At 38.8% G+C, this 27,642-nt stretch overlaps 2 protein-coding genes and 1 non-coding gene across 4 annotated transcripts in view; 2 read left to right on the top strand and 1 right to left on the bottom strand.

Annotated features, from left to right (window-relative positions):
* ARIH1 (ariadne RBR E3 ubiquitin protein ligase 1) overlaps positions 1-5,641 on the top strand; it is a 113,095-nt gene extending 107,454 nt beyond the window's left edge. Inside the window, exons 13-14 of the mRNA XM_022579959.3 lie at positions 1,034-1,146; positions 2,284-5,641. Of these exons, the coding sequence (XP_022435667.1) occupies positions 1,034-1,146; positions 2,284-2,368 (198 nt within the window). The 3' untranslated portion in view covers positions 2,369-5,641. The remainder of the gene's footprint in view (positions 1-1,033; positions 1,147-2,283) is intronic.
* A 109-nt stretch (positions 5,642-5,750) lies between these two features.
* BBS4 (Bardet-Biedl syndrome 4) overlaps positions 5,751-27,642 on the top strand; it is an 84,809-nt gene continuing 62,917 nt past the window's right edge. For both annotated transcript variants that reach the window (XM_089904187.1, XM_022579962.3), the window contains exon 1: positions 5,751-18,229. In XM_089904187.1, the coding sequence (XP_089760313.1) occupies positions 18,206-18,229 (24 nt within the window). In that variant the 5' untranslated portion in view covers positions 5,751-18,205. The remainder of the gene's footprint in view (positions 18,230-27,642) is intronic.
* On the bottom strand, positions 24,022-24,094 carry TRNAV-UAC (transfer RNA valine (anticodon UAC)). Its single transcript has one exon. It is a non-coding gene; the product is annotated as a tRNA-Val (tRNA).

Here is a 27,642-nt window from a genome sequence, read left to right as displayed (position 1 = left end):
AACTGGAGAGAGCCCCGCGCTCAGCAACGAAGACCCAACGCAGCCAAAGATAAATAAAATGAATAAAAATTTAAAAAATTAAAAAAGAAAAGTTTCGTGTTTATTAGGAAGATACAAGAAATTTAGATTTCTTGCTGTAAACTACGTTCAAAGTGATGTGGTTTAGCCAGCTAGTGATTTAGTGTGCAGGCTCTGGAATTAGCCCTGAATTTGAATCTTGACTTCATCACTTTTTAGCTCTGTTGACTTGAAGCAAATTACTTAACCTCGTCTATATCTCTATTGTAGCATGGGGATAATTTTTCTATAAATGTTAAGAGGTTTAAGTGAGGCAATCCATGTTTAATGCTTATGTAACACCTGGCACGTCGTAAGTTCTTTCAAAAGTCTTTATTCAGGCAAAACTAATACATGGTATTAGAAGTTAATATGGTGCTTGCCTTTTGTGGAGAAGTAATGACTAAAAGGGGGACTTTTAGCAGTAGAGGTTTTTCAAGTAGAGATGCTCATTTAAAATTGATGCATGCGACATTGATGTTGATAGATGGCTGGGTAATAACAGTGACTAGTAGATGGGAATTTATATGGGTAAATATATAGAACTAGCCATAGTAGTAAAGGATAACAAAATTTTAATCTTCCATACAGTGTTCTCTTATAAGAAGTAGATATCTAGCTAGATACAAAGAATAATGGGTTTCTTATTTTTCCTCAAGCTTTAGCCAATAGCAGTTTTCAGAACTGGAAAATTCCAAAAACTTTTTCTTATGTCCTTTCAGATTGTCCTTAATATTCTTCCAGAGGTAATGGATAAATCTTTAGTTTTTTAATGTTTAAAAAATTGTCCTGGACAAGAAAAAACAAGTTGTTAGGGGTGAAAGTGATGAAGGGCTTTACAGGTGCAGTTAAACCACCTGTGAAAATTACAAAATTGGTGTTGAGCCACAGTCTATCAAGGAAGCAGCTAAGATGGTTTATCTTTTAGCTTTCTTTTGAAGGCACAATTTACTATATATTCTTCTTCCTCTTACAGAATAACCAAGCAGATCTAGAGAATGCCACAGAGGTGCTCTCGGGCTACCTTGAACGAGATATTTCCCAAGACTCTCTGCAGGATATAAAGCAGAAAGTACAAGATAAGTACAGGTAAGGTTTTCTCCAGTAGTTGTTGAACAAAAGTGTCGGCCACCGGTGGTCTGGTATGCCTTAGTGGAGAAGTTAGATGATGGTGAAACTTGGGTTTAGCATATTCAATAACTGAGCAGCTGCCATGTTTCTCACAGATTGCTTCTGTCCTTTGGGCAACAGATTCCAGATAGTGCTAGTCAGGCGTAGGGAGGAAATCAGCCGTTTATCCCACTGGCTGATTCTGCTTCTTCCATGCAGTTTTGTCTATGTAGTTGCTGCCCTGACAGGAAGAAGGAGCCCCAAAAGGGCAAGTGGCTATTAGGATGAGGGGTGAGATTAGGATGCTGGCCCTAGCCTAGGGATCCTGTGGATCATGGCTGTTGACAAGTGAGCTACCCAGACTTTTTAAAGAGTTTTTCTAAGGAGAAATTTACTTTGTCCTAGAGATAGGTGATACTTTAAGATATGTTACCACTTAAGTAAAAGATGCAGAATGTTTGCTTTCTCAACATGGAGCTCTTTCTCCCACAGTTGTTTTCTGGCAAATACTAATATCTTTTTAATAGTAGTAGAAATCTCTGGGAATTTGGAAGACTTGGAGATTTAGTCTTAAGTAACATTTTCACTTCCCTTAGCCAGCAATAGCTGCCACTAGTACTTTAAGGTTTTACAGATGTGAATAAATAACCCATGAAACTACTTCTTCCTGAAACTGTTTACTTACCTGTAGAATGACAAGATTGAGTCAGATGATTTCTAAGGCCTTTATTTTATTGCTCTAGAATTAATTTCCCAAAACTGGGAACTTCAAAAAATACCTTTTTAAAATGAGAAATAGTCATGTCTTTACATCTAGACCTGAAAATGTGCCTCTTAAAAACAAAAACAGGTGCTTGGGGGAATTCCCTGGCGGTCCAGTAGTTAGGACTCCCAGCTCTCACTGCTGAGGACCCAGGTTCAATCCCTGGTCAAGGAACGAAATCCCACAAGACATGCGGAACAGCCAAAAAAAAACAGCACAACAACAACAAAAAGCAGGTGCTTGGTTCTAAGTCTGAATAAACTGTAGGGACCTTAAAAAATAAGTAAATGCCTCTTTTTTTTTATTATTGGAGGCTGACAATGGGTTTTTTTTTTTTTTCTCTTTGATTACAGATACTGTGAGAGTCGACGAAGGGTTTTGTTACAGCATGTGCATGAAGGCTATGAAAAAGATCTGTGGGAGTACATTGAGGACTGAGAATGGCCCTGCATAAAATGAACTCTGAAAACTTTATCGTCTAGAGTGCTCATGCAATTAAAACAAACAAAACAAAACAAATACAAACAAGGAGGCACTAAGCCTATTCTGACACCGCTGGTCTATAGTACCAGAATTCTGTTTTGTTAATGGAAAGTTTAAGTAAATTATATTGTAATAAAAAGTAGATAAACCATTGTACAACAGTATTCTAGGCCGCCAACAAAAGTGTGACAGACACACTAAAAGCCCTCCAACTTTAACTTGTAACGTAGCTTCGTTCTCAAAGCTGACTCCTTTTTTTCATTTTCTTTTTCCTGAGTGTAGTACAGTTAAAATTTAAAATAGCTCTTTGACACTGCTTTTCATGTCCAAACCAGCCATTTTGTTGTACTTTGGTAAAGGACCTCTTCCCCTTCCTCCCCTGCACATACAGATACACCCAAACACGCAGACTGTCTCTTTCTCATACCCCAAGGTCATGAGTGAATGATGATTAGTTCCTTGTAAAGAAAATTCTTGGGGCGGGGAAGAGGGTAGGCAGAAAGAGGGGTTAAACAAACAAACAAAAAAAGACAAAAAAACTTTGTATATGACTTTTAAAACAAGAGGACAACACAGTATTTTTCAAAATTGTATATAGCGCATATGCATGGACAAAGCAAGCGTGGCACGTGTTTGCATAATGTTTAATTACAAAAAATATTTATTCTTTAAAAATCTTCAAGATTATGTCTTTTGCTGTGCATTTTCTTTCAGTTTGCTTTATCTTTCCAGGGTTGAGGGTTGGACTAAAAGGTGTGTTGGTTTAGCACCTCTGGAAGACCTATCTAGAGCTCTTTGATTTCCCTTTCCTGAGATTACTTTGCCCTCTCTGGTTTGATATGTTTGTTGCTAGCCATGGGCCTCATGCCCTGAATTCCCAGCTCCTGGTTGGGTATAGAGAAGTCAAGTTCTGACTAAATGCCATGGCCTGATAAGGGCTGCAACAGGGAGCTTTGCTGCTGCAATTCAAGAATCACCCAGTCCCTAACCTCATCCCTCTCCACGGCCTCATGCATCTACGTAAGCCTTTGTGTGCCCGTGTCATATAGCTGAAGGCTTCCTGTCACATCCAGAGGAAACATTTCAAAAAATTTTCCCCTTAATTGCTGCTTTGAGCCTTTTAAGATTTTAGTTATGGCTCTTCTCTCACCCCTTCTTTACGTTAGGGTGTCAGATAGAATGTTTTTCCTTTAAATATAAATAAATAGCCATTCACTTAGTTTCAGATTGTGAATTAAAAATGGCAGATACTGAAATTGCTTATGTGTGTTGCTGTGGGTTCAGTTTGAAGGCAAACACCCTAGAACTTGATATTCCCATCCAGTGCATTTAAATAGAAACCACTGTTTGCTTCTTTTCTATTGTCAGCAAATAGGAGAATTAATAACGTGTTTTAGCTGTGATGTCCATTTTTATGAAATTTCTACTAAGAGCTATGTTAAAAGTAAAGGGTGGTGGTGGTTTTATTAACTATGTATCTGTTTAGGCCATTCTTGCTGTGGTATTTTTCAACAGATTAGCATCCCTAAATCTGTCAGTTTTATACAGGAGTACAGAGTGAACTAGGCAACTAGATTGAGGTCTTAATACTAAATACCACTTGTGGCTGAAGGACCTCTTTGTCTTCCTCTAAATGTCTTGCGCCTAGGGAGTGTTTACCGTTTGTGAGGCAGCTTTGTCTGCTCTTGCATTGTACATCTTATTACATCATTGGGAAGTAGGTTCACTTTCCTCTGGCCTTTTGCCTAAGTTAGGCTTTGCTAAATCAACCCTACTTTTCCTTTTAGAAAAGGTTGTTACATGAGATGTACTTGCAACTATTCTTTTCCCATCAAAAATCAGTGAATGTTTGCTGAATATATTATGCTGCTTCCTTAAACCACTTGTTGCTTTAGGATCAACTTTACCTGTACCTTTTATCCTCCCTTCTCTTGCCACTTTAGGTGCAAATCTGAACTCAGTGTCTGCTTCTTCCGTATTCTCTTCTCCTCCCCTTTCTCTGTCAACCATTTGACTTTATTTTCAATGACTGCATCAATCTTAAAAGACATTTATCAAAACTAAGGATTTTTTTTTTTTAAAGAAAGCTTGAATAAGTTCCTTTCCCTGGTAACTTTGAAAAGCAGCCAGAGTTGCTATCTAGATATATGTGGTTCCATTAAAATGTTTTGTGTATGTGTGGTGTTTTTAAAAAACCTTACCAGTTAACTGCAGTATGTAAGTTTGAGTGTCATAAATCCTTTTTACATGCTCCCCTTACAACAAATATCCAAAAACAATGTGTGCACTTCATAATATCAGCCCCCACCCATGGAGGAACAGCGCTTTTTAGAGCTGCTTTCTAGTTTCAGTGTTGGCATATTACCTGAGGGTATAGCAATTGTGGGTGCATTCCCTAATTTGTATGGATCAAGATGAATTGGCATTTTCCATTTCCAGGCTTTTAACAGCTGTCTCCATATTTGACAGAATTCCCTGAGTTAATTGCTTTCATTGTAAGTAACTTCAGTGACCCCAGCTGGGATAGGCAAGCCATATTGTATGACAGCTTCCCTGTTTCACCTACCTAAGTCTTTCTGTCAGAGGGCTCTATTCATGGTCAGCACCAGGGTCTCCCTGTCTTCTTGAGGTCTTCTGAAAAGTGCATGCTTCATCTGAACAATTCATCGAGCAGTAGATGGACTTTAAATGATTTACAATAAAATGTTGATCCAAAGCGCAGGATACAAACCACAGTGGTAAAATTGAGTAGTATATAGTATCATCAGACTCTAAATTCTGTGTAGTCTGCTGCGACCCAGATTGTATGTGTTTTATGTGTGTTTAAATAAATACATTAAATACACAGGTGTATACATACACACAAATATAACAGACCCAAGACTGACTGACTTGATTTGAAATGGTTGAATCTGCAGTGTACAATGTGGATCAACCATGATTAGGAACTGAAATTTAGTATAAGAGAGAAAAGGACTTGATGTAACAAAATCTTTTAGCTACAAATCCCAGTATAGAGCACTTGGGGGATGGGAGGGGGCGGGTTGGTGAGACAATCAGATCGGTAAATTGATTAAATGCTCCTAACCCTGTAATTTTGTGCATAGAGCACCCTGTGCTGTGGAAATAACTGTTCTTAGATTTTCATTGTAACTGGACTGTTCAGGTTGCCCAGAGGGAAAGAACATTCCTAATTCTAATAAAATAAACTTTTATTTTGTTATTCCATTAGTTACTTATGTTTATTTTTATAGTTAAAAAAAAAAGATGGTGGCCTAACAGTCACCTGTATTATGTGCCTTATTCACTGTTCCTACTTAACATGAAATGTCAAGGTTTGGTTCAGTTTCTTTTCAGGGAACTGTGAATGAGACTATCCCCAACAATTATCTTGGTTAATGAAGCCTTCAGAGCATTTTCTGGAAGACTTCCAATTTCTGTGTCTTGAACATAGATTGCTATTCATATTGTAACAGTGATATTAAATGCTCAGTAGATGTTTGTCAATTTATAAAGATAAAATATTTAAAAAGTCATTCTCATGCTTAAAACTGCTTCACATTACTTCCACTTAGCTCACTTTTAGAAGCTGATATCTCCCATAGGAATGGAGGGAGAGTTGTCTTAAAGAGGTCCCAAAGTTGAGATCTTTGTTATTGATATTCTAGCCAAGTCCAGATTTTAGGACAATTTAATTTGGTCTTATTTGGATCTGTAATTATGAGAGTTCATTTATCACTTGTATCTTCAAAGCACTTTAACTTGTATCATTGTCTAAAGCAAGTGGGGTAGAAATTACTCTGTTTTATAAAAGAAGGTAAGGCTCAACAAGGTTAAGTAACTTGCCCAAGATTTCACAGTTTCTTCTGTCTGGGACTCAAGCTTTCTTCTATCTGATGAACATCATACTACCTCTTTGTATCATATTTTCTTAATCTGGTCTCAGAATGACCTAGCATTCAATACCAAGAAAGGTAGTTCTTATCTACAGTGTTGTACTTTTAAACCACATCAAAGACTATAAATGCCTGTCACTGCTACTGTTAGAGGAATGCTATGTACTATCTCTGATCTTAATTTGCTATTGCAGACTTTGCAACTAATGTGGCTCTTTGTTTTGCCTCATCAAATCAGCCATGGATAGAAGAATAGCTCTTCCCATCTTGGTGATTAGGACAGGCATCGTGAGAAGACTGTGTGATAGTTGACAGTAAACAGTTCAGCGTCATTTGATTTGATAAACAGGGGCCAAGAAATTTGCAGTTGTAGGTCTAGTTATTTCAAATGAATTTCCAATGTGAAGAAGTTTGGATAGTCTATTGGAACTTGTTACAGAAGTTGTTTTGTAACTGAAAATGCCCAGAATAGCTCATTTCCATTGTCTTCTTGGAACTGGATGACCTATGGGACTTTCAGAAGATAAGTAGTGAGCGTTAGGGGGAAATCTTGGCTCCTTCAGAAACAGGAAAAAGTATGAACCCCTCATATTTTTTTCAGATTTCTTTGGGGATAAAGTTGGTGTATTTCTGGTTTATTTTAAGGAATTTGTTTCTCCCCTTAATTACCCAAGATGAATTGGCTGACTCAGATGCTCAACTGGAAGTAATCAAATAGTGCCTACTGCAGGAGTGGAGGCAACTGTGGTTGATGTTTCTCCAAGCAATAGCATTTAGGCTGGGGAAAATAATACGAGATTCTTTTGAAAAGCAGTTTTCAGACTACGATTAAACTATAGATATGCTTGTTTAGGGCCATTTTCAGAGTAGGAGCCAATTAGTATATAAGTCAGTCACACATTGACAGCTAGCAGCTCTAACAATGCCAAAAGCACAACTTTACTACCATAGTAATCCAGGGGTTTCAAGTAATACCAGGAGTCTCAAACTCAGATGTCTACAAGAACTAGGTAAATATTTTAATAGACTACCCTGGGCCAAGTGGACTCTCAGAGGAGCCTGTGAAATACACTTTACGTGGATTCTCTCAATTTTGAAATGGGCTCAAAGAACTGCACATGGGCCTTGTCATTTTCCAACTTGTGTTCCAATTTAATGTCCATTTTACACATTGAAATCACTGAGAAACTTCAAAAGTACAAACCAAAAAACACTATGCTTGAGTCCCACCCCATAGGAATTATGATTTAATTGCTTTGGGTTGTGTCCTGAACATCAATAATTTTTAAAGTCCTATCCCCATCCCCAACCCTGATGATTGTGCAGTGCAGTCTGAGACTTGTAGGCAAGGTTGAGACCATTGATCTAGATACCTACATAGTTTCAAAGAGGAATGTAGTTGAGCACTCTAGTCATAAGGGACAATAGGACGTGGGGCGAATTTACAAGCTCAGGAAAGGGCCACACTGTAGGCCCTAGCTGAATGGGTTTTGTGGAATGGTACCTCCTCGGGTATAGTGTAAAGCGCCCAATTTGTATTTTTGTTGGTGTTTTGGTAAGTGGTCCACCTTGGAGAAAATAAAATTCACAAAACTAAAAACTGTAGAACCGATAAGCTCAGTAGAATATTCACGTTAACTGGCAATATATTTTCTTATCAAGGGAGAGAGCTCTATCTGGAAGTAAATTAGTGTAGAGTCTGAGCAAGTTGTTGAGTGGTTAAGCTATCTGTTTCAAGTCAATGCACAATTCCATTTAATCACTTAAATTCAGAGCACTTGAAAGTCACAAGTTTCTTGCTGTCACTTTCATTTTGATGAACTTGTATGTTAAAAGACAGTGGATTTTCCTATTTTTATTCCCAGTGTAGTTGGCATAGTAGAAAGAATATCAGTATTTCTCAGCCATAATTTTCCCTTTGTAAAATGGGGATACTAATAGGAGCTATAATTTGTTGAGTGCTTCTTGCCAGATGCCTTACTTATGTTATTTGTATCTTCTAAGCAGCCCTAAAACAAAGTAGGCATTGCTATCCTATTTTATAAATGAGAAGAAAGGTGTATAGACTATTAACTCGAACTTAACAGTTTATGGCACCATTGTGCTTGTCTAATTTCATGTGTTCATTCTATCATGTTATATTGTCTTTTATAGGAATATTGTGAGGGTCAAAGAAAATTAATGGGAAAACAAATCCTAGTTACAAATAATGAGCTTACTAGTACTAACTTAGGCAAAAAATAAGGATACAGAGCTGTCTCATAGACTCCCAAAGGCAGAATGAGATCAGATCCAGGAACTAGAAAGCCATTTTGGACTCCTAAACTGGCATTGTCTGCAGTCTGTACATCCACATCGTTCTAAAGGCTTCTGCTTTTCCTATCAGCCACACCCATAGCTCTAGGTGTTACATGTTAACTGTCCCAGACACATGTAGACAACCAGACAGAGCCATGGAACAAGATCATTGGTACAAATGTGGCTTTGGGAGGTTACCCCTGTGGATTGGGAGGCAAATTTTGGAGATCATGGCTCACTGGCTGTACATCACAGGTGTCCTTGACAATACCAAAATGCCCTGAAAGTTTTCTTTTTTTGCGGTACGCGGGCCTCTCACTGTTGTGGCCTCTCCCGCTGCGGAGCACAGGCTCCGGACGCGCAGGCTCAGCAGCCATGGCTCACGGGCCCAGCCGCTTCGCGGCATGTGGGATCTTCCCGGATCGGGGCACGAACCCGTGTCCCCTGCATCGGCAGGCGGACTCTCAACTGCGCCACCAGGGAAGCCCCGAAAGTTTTCTTTTTTAAATAAATGTAAAGAGTTTGTATATAATAGATAATTATGGCTAACTTATTTAATGTTTACTAAATGCTTCATGGCCATCTTTTTAAAATTGCAAATCATATGAGATAGTTGCCATCTCCATTTTATAAATAAGAAAATAAAAGCGCAAAGAAGGTGGGTTATTTCTTTGAGGTCATCCTTTTGTAAGTGGCAAAATGAAGATTCAAGCCTAAGTTCCTTCTGTCAGCACCCATGGTGTTGGGCACTGTTCTAGGCACTGGAGGTACAGCAGTGAACAAAGGGGTCTGTTTGTCTGAAGCATTTAATCCTGATTCTACATAGAGACTCAGTGGGTTGCCCAGGGTCACCCAGCCAGTTAATGGCAGCTCTGCAGGCACATTTGGACCACTACACTAAATTCTTTTCACTACTATAGCTGCTTCTCAAACAACCTTGCCAAAAGTATCTGCTAAAATTACATAGACTGGTTAGGGGACTTCCAACCTCGGGAGACTCAATGACTAATTCTTAGTTTTGGCTCCTCTCTGTTCAAAACATGTCTTTTTGTTGTTAACCTCAGATACTCTACTAAGAAGGACCCAAAGTATGCCTTTTTCTTCTCCCTCACATTTCAGAACCACCCTGGCATTTTAATGAGAGTTTAAAAAAGCAAGTCTCATATTTCCAAACCCTTTCCAGAAGGCAATCTTGCCAATATTGAGCTGATGATGTGGCTTCCTGTGCACAAAATAACATTTCCTGATTTGGTGTTTTATTTAGCACCTGCATATCCCTCCTCACTACTCCACCTGTATAAAAGTTTGGTTTTTAATTTTCAAGCTGCCTGCTTTTTGCCACGGAGTATTCAGGTTTCTTTCAGAGTGAGAATTTGGAAGGTGATGATAGAAATGAATTCTCTATTGGAGATAGGTAATTCTCCAGAAAGCTGTCTAGGATGAAAACTTGCTTCTCTAGATTTTAGATTTCCTTCTGATGGTTAAAATTGGTTTCTGTGTGGGTAACAACAAAGCAGTGCCCTAGGAACCACTTCAGTGTATGTTAAATGATGATTTCTTAGAATTGTGAATCAGGGCTTTTGCAGTGAGGATCTGGTTCTCTGGAATCATTTGTCCAAGTTGGGATTCCTAAGGAGTGAGGAAACACACTGTCCTGAGTTTTCTGAGGGACCCTATCCAAAAACATCACTACTTATTGAATTTCCTACCTTCCTCTCACAGGGGGACTCCCTGCGTGTACTCCCACCTCTGCAGGTCACATCATTTTCTCAAAGGGAGTGCCGTATAAAATGCTAGCCAGAATTCATGGAGCATCTCTTATGGGTCTACTTAGGCAGTAGACATTCTAATAGAATGCTCTAGAATTGTAAGTTCTTGCACCTGCTCTCAAGTCATTTATAACCTAATTGCTGGTCTTCCTGGTATGAACAAAATTGTTGGTTTGTTAATAAATTCCTACCATATGACCCTGACTTGTGGTTCATTTCTACATAACCTGGGCAAATACTATAATGTTTTCTAACAAAGGAGGAAGCATGATCTGAGTGTCCACCTGCTTTGGATAGGAAATAAATTTGTATCCAAAATCCTGTGACTGGTTCAGAGCATTGTAAATGTCATGGCAGCAAATACCAGAGAATGGTTTTTATGAAGAATAATAGTGTTCTACATGCCTTTGAATAATTAATTTTTACTCCATTGTTTTGACTACCTTGCAATAGGGTAAGTTAAGTATTAATACCATCGATTCATGTTAAAATCACATTAGTATAAGTCAGTGCCTTAAAATGGTCAAATGGTTGCTCACTAATCAATGGAAATGAACTGTTGGTTCCACAGAATTGCTTCACAGATTCTAAATGCTACTTCTTAGGGGCACTGGATTGTGTGCCCTTTAAGATAAATTCTATAATCAAGGCCTAGCCCTGAACAGATTAGAGCCCAAAGATCGTACTGAGGAGAACAAATCAGATAGGTCAGTAAAGGGTCGGGGACAGATGCTCCTGGAGTAGGTATCCTCAACTCACCTTTATTTTAAGTTGATATATAGAAATCAATGTTATTATAAAATGCACACATGTTGTGTTCAGATTGATGTTTCAGCGATTGTATACCTCTGTGAGATAACCACCCAAAGGAAGATATAGTTACCATTAACCCAGAAAGTTCCCTTGTGCATCTTTCAAATTATCCCTGCCCCCCTCCCTACTCCAATGATCATTTGCCGATTTTTCTCACTGAAGATTTATTTTGCCTGCTTTTGGACTTTATATAACTGAATCATATAATATGTACTCTTACATCTGGCTTCTTTCATTTATAATGCTTTAAAGACTCATCCATATTGTTGTATGTATTGATAAATTATTCTTTATTGCTAAGTAGTATTTCATTCTATAAATGTACTACAATTTGTTTATCCATTCTCCTACTGATGGACTTTTAGTTTGTTTCATTTGGGGCAATTATGAATAAGGATATTATATATATATTCTTAAGTTATATTTTTTTGTTTTGTGGGTACATGTTTTTTCTCTTGGATAAATACCTAAGAGTAGAAAATTGCTGAGTCATATGATAACTTTTTAAGAAACTGCCTTCCTGTTTTCTGAAGTGATTTATCATCTTTTATCAGTGATGTATGGGAGTTTCAGTTGCTTCATATTATCAGTGTTTTTTATATTAGCCATTTTAGTGGGTATGCAATAACTATGATTTTAATTTACATTGCATTTCCCTGATGATTAGTGATGTTGAGCACTTTTCATATGCTTGTTTTACATTTTTATATCTTTCATGAAATGTCTTTCATGTCTTTTCCCATTTTAAAATTGAATTGTCTTTTTATTGTGGTTTTTCTGTGAATTCTGGATACAAGTCCTTTGATGGGTATATGTGCTGTGATTTTTTTTTTGTAGACTATGGTTTGTTCACTTACTGGGATCTTTTGATGAACAGAAATTTTTGTTTTGATAAAGTCCACCATATCAAGTTTTTCTTTTATGATTTTATGACCCCTAAGCTCATAAAGAATGTATTTTCTTCTAGAAGTTTTATGGTTTGGGGTTTTATGGCTATCTATGATCCATCTCACTGGTTTTAGGTTTTAAATCTATGGTTTGGAGTTTTACATTTAAGTATATGATCCATCTCCAATTAATTATTTGTACAGAACGAGGTTTATTTCAACATAGATACCCAGTTGTTCCAGCAACATTTGTTTAAAAAGATTTTCCTTCACCCGTTAGATTGACTTGGCATCTTGGTTGAAAATCAACTGACCATATGTGTCTGTAGTTATTTCTAGATTCTCTATTCTGTTTCCCACAGAATACTTCATTTCCCACAGTACTTCATTATTATTTCTGTTCATGTTTTCCAGCAAGTCTAGGGTTCCATGTGTTATAAATTCCCTTTAATCTAAAGAACTTTCTTTTTAACATTTGTTCTATTGCAGTTTTTCTGAAGATGAATTCTCTCAGCTTTTCTCTGTCAATCTTTATTTTTCAGGGGTATTTTAGTTGAATATTAAATTCTATGTTGACCTTTTATCTCTTCTTTTAGCATTTTAAAGTCATTTATTTGTCCTCAGGTCTCATTTGTTTCTGGTAAGAAATCATCATTTTTATGTGTCTCCCTGTCCATAATGTGATTCTCCCCCATGGTTACATCTGCTCTTTATCTTTGGTTTTCAGCAGATCGACTATGATATGTCTAGGTATGTTTTTCTTTGTATGGAGTTTACTGAACCTCCTGTATCTGTGTTGCTGTCTTTCATTAATATTGGGTATTTCTTGGCTTTTATGTCTTCAAATATTTCTTCTGTTCCATACTCTCCCACCTTGCCTCTCCTTCTGAGACTCCAATTACACCTATATTAGGTGATTTGATATTATCCTATGGATCTCAGATGATTTCCCCCCATTCTTTTCTCTTTTTGTTTTTAGTTTGAATACTTTCCATTTAGCTGTCAAGTACCCTGATGCTTTTCTCTTAAACCTATCTGATGAAACCTTTCTGATACTGTATTTTTTATTTCTAGCATTTCATTATGTTTGTATAGTTATCATGTTTCTGCTTAAATTTTCCATTTTTTTATGTATGGTCACATTTTCCACTACAGTTTTTAAAGCATTTTCATCATAGTTATTTCAAAAACCCTATCTATTGATTGTAATATTTTAGCCTCCACTAGATTTTTAAGCATTTTACTTTCAGCCAGAGTTATTTTAAAGATCCCACTGTTAATTCAACATCTGGGTCATTTCTCATTCTGCTTCTCTTGAACCTTTCCTCTGTTACCATGGATCTTATTTTCTTGCTTTTGCACATGTCTTGTATATTTGATTGTATGCTGGACGTTTTGTATAAAAAACAGGAGAGACTGAAGTAAGTATTACTTCAAATTGGGGCATGCCCATTTTTCTTTCAGCCATTTGAGTAATGGCTTAGTCAATCTGATGTATATTTGACCTAGATCTGGGCACTATTGCAGCCTTAGTTTGATTCAGTTCACCCTGACTTTGCTTCGTAGCTAAGGTGTCAGCTTTTGGAAATGTGGGAGATCTCTTCTAGTGGAAAATGTGGACAAACCAGCCTAGCTGCCAGGTTTTCTTGGGCACTGGGATAGGGGGGTAGAGAGGTATTTCTCTCAGCTCTTGTGTGTGCCCTACCCTTAGTCTTTTCAGGAAGAATGCCCACAATGCCTGGGGCATGGGTCTCTCAGCCCTCCTGCCTCACTCTCAGCCTTCAAGAGTATATGTGGTGGATTTCTCAGCATTCCTGCTTTGCCTCCTTTAAGGTTATCTTGCAAAGATAACCTTAAAATGTTAGTTAGTGGAAAGTCTCCACTTACCTCAAGGGAAGGAGTCTCAACTTTTCTATTATACACACCCTCTTCCCACTTTGGTTACTACCTTCCTGTACTCTTTAAGATCCAAGAGGTAAGATTGGTGGGTGGGTGCAGGTTTTCTCTGTGGATTTGGGTCCTCTAGATTCTAATGTCATGCCAGCCTCAATGAGACTGACATTTTTGTTAAATTTCCACTGGCTTCTCTTTATTCCCCTATGGTGGAGCAGCCATGTATCTCTTCTCTCCTGTGAAGGACTTAGCATTTTCTGGAGGTTAGTTCACTTAGGGTTTCTTTATGTCCTTAGCTTTCGGATGAGTTAAAAATATTTTTGATTTTCTAGCTAATCTAGCCTTTGTTTGCTAGGGTGGGAGATATATTCTCCTGTGGTTTTCTACATCCAAATGAGAAGTGAATTCTAGGAATGGGAGTTTAAAAAAAAGTTTCATTTACATATTTTAAAAATAATTTTTAAAATTATATATACATGGATAATAAAATGTTAAATTTTATAGAGTGGTGAACAATGAAAAGCGAATTACCTTCCCATTATAGGTTCCCAAGTCCTCTCTACTCCCTCTACAGAGACAAACATCATTACCAGTTTCTTGATTGTTTCTCAAAATTCTGTATACAAAAAGTGTGCATATCTTCCCCCCTTATTTTTTTTTAATACGAATAGAACCATACTATATCTTCTATACTTTGTTTTTCTCATTTAACTATTTCACCATCTTGAAGTCCTTTACAGACTGCATAATATGTCTTTGTATGGATGTACTGTGGTTTATTTGAACAGTCCCTGGTGATGGACATTTGGGTTGTTACCAGTTTTTTTTTTTTTTCTCACAAACATTGCAGTATATATGCCTTTGCCCACATTTGTGGTTGAGTATCTGTAGTATCAGGAATGGGCATATTTAAAATGCTTCATGAAGGCCCCTGGAGCTTCATATTAATTCACAGTGTTTCTCAAGGTGTTGGCTGGGCTCTCAGCAGTTGGTGGTATGGGTTTGGGGAAGACTGGATACTGCAAAAGACTCATGAGGTGCTGGAGAGTTGCCTGGCAGGTGGCGTCAGAACAAAGCTGGCTATAGACCCTACCAGAGTAGGAGTGACGTATTAAAATATTTAAGATGTAGAAACTCAACTGTAATTCCTTCTTTATACATATATTGGGGATGTTAAAAAGTTACTGATGTCAGATTGCTCGCTTGCCTCCTCAGCCCTCACCATGGGGTAAAAAAGATAAATACCATTTTCTTTGGAATGTCTTACAAGATTACATCCAAGGAGGTTTTCTAAGGGAAATGAAGACTTATATGTTATACAAGAAACATTATCTATGTGATTCTGGGATCTTCCTGTGAAGATGTTATGTTTTTTGAGATTTTTTTCTAATTACCTACCTAATTAGCACATTAAGTTTGGTTGTTGACATCTGAGAAACCAATGTGCTTTCTCATGAAAAAGACCCTTGCACAGAAAGTGCTCTTTTTTCTAAGATCTGGGGTCAAAGGAGAGATTTTTAAGCATATAATAATGGCTTCTACTTATTTAATAACATAGGCACAAAAAATGTCATTTACTTCTCACAGGACCCCTTTCAGGGAGATTTTATACATTAGGAAGTATGCTCATGAGCTTTCTACCAACATCATCTTCCCTAAGGCTCCCCATCTCAGTAACTGACTATACTATTCACTCAGTTGCTTTTAAAGTTAGAAACGTAGTAATCTTTCTGTGACATCTATATCCTTTTCCTTCATTCTCCCATATCCAATTCTACACCTTAGGAAATTTGTTTTACCTCCTAAAATTCGTGAGAATCCATTCACTTTTTCTCCTTTTCCCATCACTCTAGTCCAAGTGAACTGTTTTATCATTTCATTTGCAGTATCCTTTTAGTCACCCCTAGGTTATCAATTCTTGTCCCCCACTCAATTCATTCTCCACTCATTAGCTAACATGAACACATTAATTCATTTAACATGAATTAAATGTTAATTTTGACTATGTCACTCCTTGCCCAAAACTCTCTAGTGCCTTTCCAATGTCCTTAGAATAAAATCCCTCGCATGGCCTCTGTGGATCTGCACCACTAGTCTCTCCTACCTCTCCACCTATTGCAACCAACTCTTTTCCCCTTCCTCTTTCCAGCCATGCTGGTCTTTCTGTGCTGCAAACTGGCCAAGCTTCTTCCATCCTCAGGGCCTTTGCACAAGCTTTTCTTTTGCCTTAGAATTTTTCCCCAGCCTGCCCACTTCCTCCTCCCCCTTCCCCAAGCTAATGCCTTATCCTTTAGGTCTCATTTTAAACATATATTACCCAGGGAAACTTCCCTGTCCAAACAAGTCTAGATTGGATCTCCCTGTTATTATTTGCTTTTACTACTCTGTATTTTTCCTCAGCATTTATCACAATTCTAATTATATAGTTATGTTGTTCTTTTAATTTTCTCTGTTATTGGAATAGGTAATACATCCATTTCATACAAAATTCAAATTGTAACAGGGTATAGAGTTTCTTCCCTTCCCCGTCCCTCTGCTACCCAGTTTTCTTCCTTACAAGTAACTACTTTTAGCATTTTGAATATCCTTTCAGAGATTTTGAGTATATAAGCAATTATGTACATAATTTTCATCTTTATTTTTGCCTTCTCTTATTAACACAGATCCTATGTACATTTTTCTGCACTTTGTTTTTACCTGTTAATATATCTTGGCAATTCTTCTATATCGCTATGTAAATGGTTTCTTTTTCATGTACCATACAGTATGGGCTTGTCATTATTTCTTTAACCTTAATTATTGGGCATTTAGGTTGTTTTCAGGCTTTGGTTATTACGAACAATGCTGCATTGAATAACTTTGTATTTAAAGTCATTTTCCACATTCATACCTATAGAATATATTCCTAGAATTAAAGTAAAGAAGTTAAAGGTTATGTGCATTTTAAATTTGGGTAGTAATTTCCAAACTGCTGTCAATGGAGGTTGTACCAGTTCACAGTCCCTCTAGCCACAGATGAAGAATGCATGTTTACTCACAACTCAGTGAAAATTTTTGTTCTCTGACAATGTAAGAGGTGGAAAATATCTCTTGGAAACTTTAATTTGCATGTTTTCTCTTCCTTGCAAAGTTATATTTTCGTATGTTCAAGAGGCATTTGTATTTCTTCTTTAGTGAACTGTTTCTTCATAAACTTTGCTTACGTTATTTAATGTGTGACTTCCTCGCTACACTCGAAGGTCAGGGATCCCGCGTATTTCGCTCGTCGCATAGCTCCTGGTACTGGAATGAATGAAGCTCAAAGAAATGACTGGCTCACGTCATGCAGTAGTCACATACGGAACTCATGTTTGACTCGAAAGCCCACGTATTTCCACGATCACCCAGTGGAAAGACTGAGCATTTAATTCACCACAGCAGGGGCTAGCAAGGTAATGTAAAAACGGCTGAAGTGTGCTGGGAAGAGAGGACTGTGGCAAAAAGGCCAATAAATGCCTAACTACAGTAGCAGCTCTTTTCAGATCTATTTTACCGCCAAGCAGGAATGCAGGCCCATTGTCGGATCTTTATTTATTCCGAGGCCGGATTTCTGGCTTTCTTGCGAGATCTCCTGGTTTTTAAGTATTTCCAGTCAAAACAAGACTGCCTTCAAATGCAGCCCACCGGCAGCGGATTTGCAAACTCTAGCGTAAACAGAAGTGGGAGGCTGATGAGGCGGGTAATACCTTAGTTGGACAAAGACAGCCGAGAAACAAGTAATTTTTATGTAAGGCGAGAATGAGGTTCTCCGCCGTAGGGTTTGGGTTTGGGGGCCGGGACTCCCGGAAAGACGCTGGAACTAAATGCTGGGTGGCATCAAAGCAGAGCAGGGCCAGGCGGCGGGAGGGCGCGCTGCCGTCCCAGTTGTGGCTGGCCACTCCACCCAGCGCTGTTGGGGGTTTCTGAAGCAGCGTCCACACAATGGTGTAGGGCGGTAGGGGCTGGCCGGGATAAAGGGGACGACTGGCTGCGCATTCCCTCACCGGCTCCTTTAGAGCCAAGTGGACCGCAGGAAAGCACCCAACCCTTTCCCCGCTTCCAGAAGACCCTCCGCCTCCCAGGCAAAGCTTTCCGCTCGGCGATCTACTTCTTTCCCTACTCAGGCCCCTCCCCACTTCCCCAATCCTACGACTTCCGTTTGCCTGGTTTTTTTGGAAACCGCCGACTTCCGGCCTCCCAGCGGCGGGCGGAGCTAAGATGGCTGAGCAGAGGCTCGCGATGGTGAGCGTTGAGGTTCTGCTTGGTGTCCCGGCTGCCTGGCGGGGTTGGGCAGGGCCGGGCGGAGCGGAGAGGGGGGCTGGCGGTCGGCCTGTGTCCCACGGAGCTGCCTCTGGGGAAATGCGTGGCCGGGGCTGGAGCGTCTCGGGGTGGCCGGGGCAACACGGTTCGACTCCCGGGAACTGCTCCGTCTGGGGCCCTGCTGAGTTCTTTGCAGCTCTGGGCCTGTGCTAGGACTGGGGTCTCTCTTGGGGTGCGCTAGGAGATTTTCATCGGAAATGGCTCTTTTCCTAGCTCCATGTTTTCTGTCTCATGAGGTTTGGAAAGAAAGCACTACCACCCGTGCAGAGTTAGTTTCTGTTAATCCCCTGGATTAGGCATTGAATGAGACAAATCCTGGAAGCTTTCAGCGTCAGTACTTTCTGCGGATGGGGCGAGAGCATGTTTTCGCAAATTTAGGAATTCACCTGGCCTGAGTTAGTCGTTGATTTAAACTCCACAGAACTGCTAATACAGAGTAACTCAGGTGAATTCGGGATGACCCAGTAGTGGTTATTTTTGAGGCGTAAATTCATAATTGGATCTAATTTCTATAAATTTCCAAGTGTGAAACCTTGTCTACCTTGTTTTAATATTGAATTTCAGAGCATGTTCTGCGCGTTTATTAGAATGACTTTAGTTATTTATTCGGGATTTATTGCCCTTTGAAACCCCCCCTGGAAAACTTAGGAGACAAAATAGCAGCCTTTAACAGACTGTTTTATAACTTAATTTTGGCTGCTAGGGAGCAAGGCCAGTATTACCTTGTCAGGGGGCCTGTTTGTTTTTTCTAGTCTCTCTTCATTTGCAGCGAAATCAAATTGTTATAGTGTAATTAGAAAACTCTGAATACAGACCAGGAGGAGGCCCAAAGCAAAGATTTTTGTTAAGCTACGAATTAAAAAAAAATTAAAAGCATGATTAATGTTTCTAGAATTTAGACATTGAAAACTTACTAAAGAAAATACTTCAGCTACATAGTCTTAAATGTAAGGTATAAGGGTAACATGACACTGTTGCAAATATAGCTTATCCTCTAGTCCTCACTGCAGGTATAGGTAGGGGTTCATGAACGGAATAGGAACGTGATGGCAGAATTGTTCTATACTTTTGAATCCCTGGTAGTGTATTAAAGAGGATGACGTTTTTGTTCTTTTTTAAGATTTATTTCTGGCTGCGTTGGGTCTTCGTTGCTGCATGCAGGCTTTCTCTAGTTGCGGTGAGCAGGGTCTACTCATCCTTGCGGTGCGCGGGCTTCTCATTGCGGTGGCTTCTCTTGTTGCGGAGCTCGTGCTCTGAGCCCGTGGGCTTCAGTAGTTGTGGCTCATGGTGTCTAGAGCACAGGCTCAGTAGTTGCGGCGCACGGTCTTAGTTGCTCCGCGGCATGTGGGATCTTCCTGGACCAGGGATCGAACCCGTGTCCCCTGCATTGGCAGGTGGAGTCTTTTTTTTTTTTTTAATAAATTTATTTATTTATTTTTGGCTGTGTTGGGTCTTTGTTGCCGCACGCAGGCTTTCTCTAGTTGTGGAGAGCGGGGGCTACTCTTCGTTTTGTTGCACGGGCTTGTCATTGCAGTGGCTTCTCGTTGCGGAGCATGGGCTCTAGGCGTGTGGGCTTCAGTAGTTGTGGCACGCAGGCTCAATACTTGTGGCTTGCGAGCTCTAGAGCGCAGGCTCAGTAGTTGTGGCACAAGGGCTTAGTTGTTCTGCGGCATGTCGGATCTTCCCAGACCAGGGCTCGAACCCGTATACCCTGCATTGGCAGGCGGATTCTTAACCACTGTGCCACCAGGGAAGCCTAACAGGCGGGTCCTTAATAACTGTGCCACCAGCGAAGTCTGGCTTTTTTTTTGATATGACTTTAGCACTTCAGCTGCAAGTTAACAAATCATTTCCATTATTATCAAGTTTAATGCTAGCAGTGTTATAGTAACTCATCTTTCAGGTTACCACTGCATGGAAATTTGAATTTTATTCTTTTTGGAAGTGATATGGCATCTTGTAATAGAATTAAAAGGACTTCGCAGTGCCACTCCTAGACCTGTATCCCGTTGAAATAAAAGCAAAACATAAGCACCCAGTCCAAGGTACTCATTGCAGTACTGTTTATAATGGCAAAAAGCTGGAAACAAAGTGAATGCCCATTAGTAGGTTAATGGATGACTTCTGATATGCCCACACTGAGGAATAGTATGCAGCCATTAAAAAGAATGTTAGAACTATATACGCTGATGTGGAGAGATTTCCATGATTTACATTTAAATAAAAGCTAGTTGTGGAGTGGGGTGTTAAAAAAAGAAAGTTCAACTTGGCTTTATTCAGTGATTCACGAATCAGTCAGCATCCAGTCTAGCAGATAGAAAGGAGCTCTGAGGAGCTGTACAAAATAGAATACTTTTATAGGCAACAAGGAGCAGGAACAAGGAAGTTACAGACAAAAAGTGCCTTGGTTATTGCAAGATCACTTTCCTTTAGGGGTTAGCAGAGGTTTATCAGTCATATTATATAACTAGGGCTGATCAGATGACTCCTGATTGACTGGTTTAAAATTCCATTTCTGGGAGAGCTGAAACTGTAATTAAGTCTCCGTTTGGTGACATGAGGCTTAGCAAATATGATTCCATGTTGGGCCTGTTGTCTTGTTTTTAACAAGGGTATATTTTGTTATCTGTTTGTGACACAAAGGAAAAACATGTAGATCTATAGATATGGATATACATAGATGTGGATGAGAGAAGACTAAAAGACTTAAAACTCAGAGAATTTTGAACAAATTCATAAGTAAAAATCTAAGAATTCTGCAGCAAAGGCCTTGACACTAGGAGACATCCCAGCAAAATGGAGTAAAACTAGTTCAAGGTGGGACACACAGAAATTCTAATATGCTACCAAACTACTGAGGATTATTACCTATTCCTTAGGAAAACTAGGGACTGATATTTATGTTTTATTTAAGAATATATGATAAATAGTTTAGAGATCTTAAAAAAAAACAAGCAAATAACTCTGGTTTCTATGCTTTATACTTATAAACATTTTTATAATTCCCTAATTACAATTTTTTGGTGTATTTGTATAAATACCCATCAGTCTTCCTGTAAATTAAAAGATTAAACCTTTCAGAACAGAAAGCAAAAATTACTACTGCACTAGTTGATTTGGCTCAGATATAGTGCCTAGCACATATCAAGTGCTACATGAATATTTGTTAGATGAATAAATCATCACAGAATACTTAAAAATGAAAGAACCAAAAAAAGTAAAGAACTTATTCTATATATACCCCAGTTATGAATGAGATTGAGTGGGCTAATAGAATCCTTTGTATCTCAGAATGTCCTGGAAGATCTTTTGAGAAAGAGACTCATCAAAAAATTATAATTTATTTTAATTCTACTTTGTGCAGAAGAAAGCATTGCTGACTCATGAAAATGCTTTCTGACCCTTTAAGATTCTTACTTGTCCCCAAAGTAAAAAAAAAAATCCCAGTTAGATTAAAAAAAAAAAAGGGGTTCTTTTGCATTATAAAAGTAGCTGAGGGACTTCCTTGGTGGTCCAGTGGCTAAGACTCTGCGCTTGCAATGCAGGGGGCCCAGGTTGGATCCCTGATAAGGGAACTAGATCCCGCATGCCATAGCTAAAAGATTCTACTTGCTGCAACTGAAGATCCCACATGCAGCAACGAAAATCCCACATGCCACAACTAAGACCTGGTGCAGCCAAATAAATAAATAAATATTAGAAAAAAACAGCTTTGTTGAGGTATAATACACATACCGTAAAATTTACCTATTTTAAGTATGCAGTTTGGTCAGCTTTAGTAAATTTATATAGTTGAACAATTGTCACCATGATCCAGTTACATCTATCTGTCAGTCCAGAAAGTTCCCTTGTAACCACTTGCAGCCAATCTCTAATCCTAACCCCAGCCCATGGCTGATCTGCTTTCTGTCTGCATAGTTTTGCCTTTTCTACAGTTTCATATAATGGAATCAGTTAGTATGTGTTTTAAGGTTCATTCATATTGTTGTATTTAGCAGTAGTTTGTAACTTTTTATTTCTAAGTAGAATTCCACTATATGGAATTCCACTATATGAACATACACACTTTGTTTATCCACAAATTGATGGACATTTGAATTGTTTCCTGTTTTTGGTTATTTGAATAATGTCATTGTTGTTACTGGCATGCAAATCTTTGCATGCATATGTTTTCATTTCTCTAGGAGAGTAATTGCTGGGTTGTATGGTAAATTTATGTTTTAAAAAAAAACCTGCTAAACTGTTTCCTAAAGTGGCTGTACTCTACCGTTTTACATTCCCATGAGCAGTGTATGAGGGATTCAGTTTTTCCACACCCTTGTCATCACTTGGTATTGTCAGTCTTTTTGATTTTAGCCATTCTAGTGGATGTGTAGTAGTGGTTAATGTGATTTTAATTTGTATCTCCTTAATGAATAATGATATTCAATATTTTTTAATGTGCTTATGCATCTATATCTCTTTGAAGTGTCTCTACAGATCTTTTGCCCATTTAAAAATGGGTTATTTCTTTTATTAAGATTTCTGTATATGTTAAATCAAGGTAATAAAATAGCTAAAAGAACAAATTATGTATTCTCTTTTATTTTGAGGATTTTTTGGTGGTTATGAAATATATCATACTTCTAAAAGAATGAATAAAAGGTTATTTGTAAGTTTTAAAGAACAATGCTGTTGACCTAGGAACAACATGGGGATTAAGGGCACTGATCCTCTGCACAGTTGAAAATCTAAGTAAAACTTACAGTGGCCCTCCCTATCCCCAGTTCCCTTGCATCTGTGGATTTAACCAACCTTGGAATATGTAGCACTGTAGTATTTACTACTGAATAAAATCCGTATATAAGTGGACCTTCAAGGTTCAAACCCCTGTTGTTCAAGCATCAACTCTATAATGAAAACTTGTGTTCCTACCTCACATGTTAAGAAATGAGTCATTAAAAATAACTTTGGGGCTTACCTGGTGGCACAGTGGTTAAGAATCCACCTGCCAATGCAGGGGACATGGGTTTGAGCCCTGGTCCAGGAAGATCCCACATGCCGCAGAGCAACTAAACCCGTGCGCCACAACTACTGAGCCTGCACTCTAGAGCCTGCAAGCCACAACTACTGAAGCCCGCGTGCCTAGAGCACGTGCTTCGCAACCAGAGAAGCCACTGCAATGAGAAGCCCGGGCACCGCAACAAAGAGTAGTCCCCACTCACCGCAACTAGAGAAAGCCCGCACACAGCAATGAAGACCCAATGCAGCCAAAAATAAATAAATACATATATACATAAAAAACACAAAACAAAAAAACCTTTGAAACCTAAATGTCTCCCCTACCTCATTTTCCTCCTCCGTCAAAAATGATCTCTTTCCTCAATTTTATGTTAATTATTCTTTTGGTTTTCTTTTATAAAAATTTTTTATTCAGGGCTGCAGTGGTTGAGAGTCCGCCTGCCGATGCAGGGGACGCGGGTTCTTGCCCCGGTCTGGGAGGATCCCACATGCCTGGGCCCGTGAGCCATGGCCGCTGAGCCTGCGCATCCGGAGCCTGTGCTCCGCAACGGGAGAGGCCACAGCAGTAAGAGGCCCGCATACCGCAAAAAAAATTTTTTATTCATTTATTTATTTATTATTATTTTTTGGCTGCACCGGGTCTCAGTTGTGGCATGCGGCATCTTCATTGTGGCATGCGTACTTCTTAGTTGCAGCATGTGTGCGGGATCTAGTTCCCCAACCAGGGATCGAACCTGGGCACCCTGCATTGTAAATGCAGAGTCTTACCCACTGGGCCACCAGGGAAGTCCCTCTTTTGGTTTTCTTTATAGCTTTTATCATACTTAATACCCTTAAACAATATATTGATTTAAAAAAATTGTTTAGTTTTTTCATTTTTTAATGCTGTGAAGTATCTCATTATAGGGAAATGCTACAATATGTCCATTCTATTAGATAGAGATTTGGGTTATTTCTGATTTTTTTCCAGCTTTAGTGAGGTATAATTGACAAATAAAGTTAGTGTACAACGTGAGGATTTTATAAACACACAGTGAAAGGATTCCCACCACTGAGTTAATTAAATACACTCATCACCTCACATGTATAACTATTTTGTGTGTGAGAACAGTTAAATTCTATATTCTTAAATTTCAGTTATACAGTACAATGTTATCAACTATAGTCACCATGTTATACATTAGATCCTTAGACCACATTCATCCTTAACCCTGGCAAGCACTTTTCTACTCTGTTTCTGTAAGTTCAACTTTTTTTTTCCTTCTGGTTTTTAATTTAAAAAAAAGAATGCTGCTATGAACAGGGCCAGGACTAGGGTAAGGCATCTGAAGCGCTTAGGGTGCAAAATTTAAGGAGTAAGAGTATCTCAGACCTGGCTGTGAACACTCATATATGTCTCCTGATCTAAGAATTTCCCCAGGGTATTCCTCGAAGTGGATTGCTGGTTTCTGGGCTACGTACATCTTCAACTTTATAACTTATGGGAGGTTCTGCGATGATTCTAACAATTTATGCTTCTACCACCAGCTCCTGTTGCTCCTTGATATAGCTTTAAATTTTGTCAACATGGTGGCTATGAAATGAGCTCTTAATGTGGTAGTAATTTACATTTCCCTGATTAGTAATTAGGTAGAGCATCACTGGTTGTTTCCATTTCCTTTTCTATGCAATGCCTGGTTCTTATGTTTTGCTTATTTTTCTACCTCATTATTTGTTTTTCTTATTGATTTATAGTTATTTATAGTTGTGGGCTGTTAATTCTTTGTCACTTTTTGGTTTTGTTTTGTATTACAAATATCTTCCCTTAGTCTTCTGTCTTTATTTCTTCTTTGGAACAGAAGTTATTATTATTATTATTTATTTTTTATTTTTTTGGCTGAGCTGCGCAGCTTATGGGGTCTTAGTTCCCCAACCAGGGGTTGAACCCAGGGACACTGACAGTGAAAGCACCAAGTCCTAACCACTGGACTGCCAGGGAAGTCCCCAGAAGTTATTAATTTTAATGTAGTTGAATGTTTAGATCTTTTCTTAATTGGTTTGTGCTTTTATATCTTGTTGGAAGTAATCCTTCCCTACCTTATGTATTTTTTTAACACCTTTATTGAAGTATAATTGCTTTACAATGGTGTGTTAGTTTCTGCTTTACAACAAAGTGAATCAGCTATACATGTACATATATCCCCATATCTCCTCCCTCTTGCGTCTCCCTCCCCCCCTCCCTACCCCACCCCTCTAGGTGGTCACAAAGCACCGAGCTGATATCCCTGTGCTATGTGGCTGCTTCCCATTAGCTATTTTACATTTGGTAGTGTATATATGTCCATGCCACTCTCTCACTTCATCCCAGCTTACCCTTCCCCCTCCCCGTGTTCTCAGGTCCATTCTATACATCTGAGTCTTTATTCCTGTCCTGACCCTAGGTTCTTCAGAAACATTTTTTTTTCTTTTTTAGATTGCATATATATGTGTTAGTATACGGTATTTATTTTTCTCTTTCTGACTTACTTCACTCTGTATGACAGACTCTAAGTCCATCCACCTTACTACAAATAACTCAATTTTGTTTCTTTTTATGGCTGAGTAATGTTCCATTGTATATATGTGCCACATCTTCTTTATCCATTCATCTGTCGATGCACACTTAGGTTGCTTCCATGTCCTGGCGATTATAAATAGTGCTGCAATGAACATTGTGGTACGTGTCTCTTTTTGAATTATGGTTTTCTTAGGGTATATGCCCAGTAGTGGGATTGCTGGGTCGTATGGTAGTTCTGTTTTTAGTTTTTTAAGGAACCTTCATACTGTTCTCCATAGTGGCTGTATCAGTTTACATTCCCACCAACAGTGCAAGAGGGTTCCCTTTTCTCCACACCCTCTCCAGCATTTATTGTTCGTAGATTTTTTGATGATGGCCACTCTGACTGGTGTGAAGTGATTCCTCATTGTGGTTTTGATTCGCATTTCTCTAATGATTAGTGATGTTGAGCATCCTTTCATGTGTTTGTTGGCAATCTGTATATCTTCTTTGGAGAAATGTCTGTTTAGGTCTTTTGCTCATTTTTGGATTGGGTTGTTTGTTTTTTTGATATTGATGTGCATGAGCTGCTTGTATATTTTAGAGATTAATCCTTTGTCAGTTGCTTCGTTTGCAAATATTTTCTCCCATTCTGAGGGTTGTCTTTTCGTCTTGCTTAAGGTTTCCTTTGCTGTGCAAAAGCTTTTAAGTTTCATTAGGTCCCATTTGTTTATTTTTGTTTTTATTTCCATTTCTCTAGGAGGTGAGTGAAAAAGGATCTTTGTGTGATTTATGTCATAGAGTGTTCTGCCTATGTTTTCCTTTAAGAGTTTTATAGTGTCTGGCCTTATATTTAGGTCTTTAATCCATTTTGAGTTTATTTTTGTGTATGGTGTTAGGGAGTGTTCTAATTTCATTCTTTGACATGTAGTTGTCCAGTTTTCTCAGCACCACTTATTGAAGAGACTGTCTTTTCTCCATTGTATATTCTTGCCTCCTGTATCAAAAATAAGGTGACCATATGTGCGTGGGTTTATCTCTGGGCTTTCTGTCCTGTTCCATTGATCTATATTTCTGTTTTTGTGCCAGTACCATACTGTCTTGATTACTGTAGCTTTGTAGTATAGTCTGAAGCCCAGGAATCTGATTCCTCCAGCTCCGTTTTTCTTTCTCAAGATTGGGGTCTTTTGTGTTTCTATACAAATTGTGAAATTTTTTTTTATGCGGTACGTGGGCCTCTCACTGTTGTGGCCTCTCCCGGCTCCAGATGCGCAGGCTCAGCGGCCATGGCTCACGGGCCCAGGCGCTCCGCAGCATGTGGGATCTTCCCAGACTGGGGCATGAACCCGTGTCCCCTGCATCGGCAGGCGGACTATCAACCACTGCGCCACCAGGGAAGCCCCAAATTGTGAAATTTTTTGTTCTAGTTCTGTGAAAAATGCCATTGGTAGTTTGTTAAGGACTGCATTGAATCTGTAGATTGCTTTGGGTAGTTTAGTCATTTTCGCAATGTTGATTCTTCCAATCCAAGAACATGGTATATCTCTCCATCTGTTGGTATTATCTTTAATTTCTTTCATCAGTGTCTTATAGTTATCTGCATACAGGTCTTTTGTCTCCTTAGGTAGGTTTGTTCCTAGGTATTTTATTCTTTTTGTTGCAGTGGTAAATGGGAGTGTTTCCTTAATTTCTCTTTCAGATTTTTCATCATTAGCGTATGGGAGTGCAAGAGATTTCTGTGCATTAATTTTGTATCTTGCTACTTTACCAAATTCATTGATTAGCTCTAGTAGTTTTCTGGTAGCATCTTTAGGATTCT

This window comes from Delphinapterus leucas, chromosome 2 (assembly GCF_059928025.1).
Source record: "Delphinapterus leucas isolate spDelLeu-1000000601 "Yukka" chromosome 2, BTC_Dleu_Yukka2, whole genome shotgun sequence".
In the NCBI taxonomy this organism is placed as follows: Eukaryota; Metazoa; Chordata; class Mammalia; order Artiodactyla; family Monodontidae; genus Delphinapterus; species Delphinapterus leucas.
This window is presented reverse-complemented; position numbering and strand designations above follow the sequence as displayed.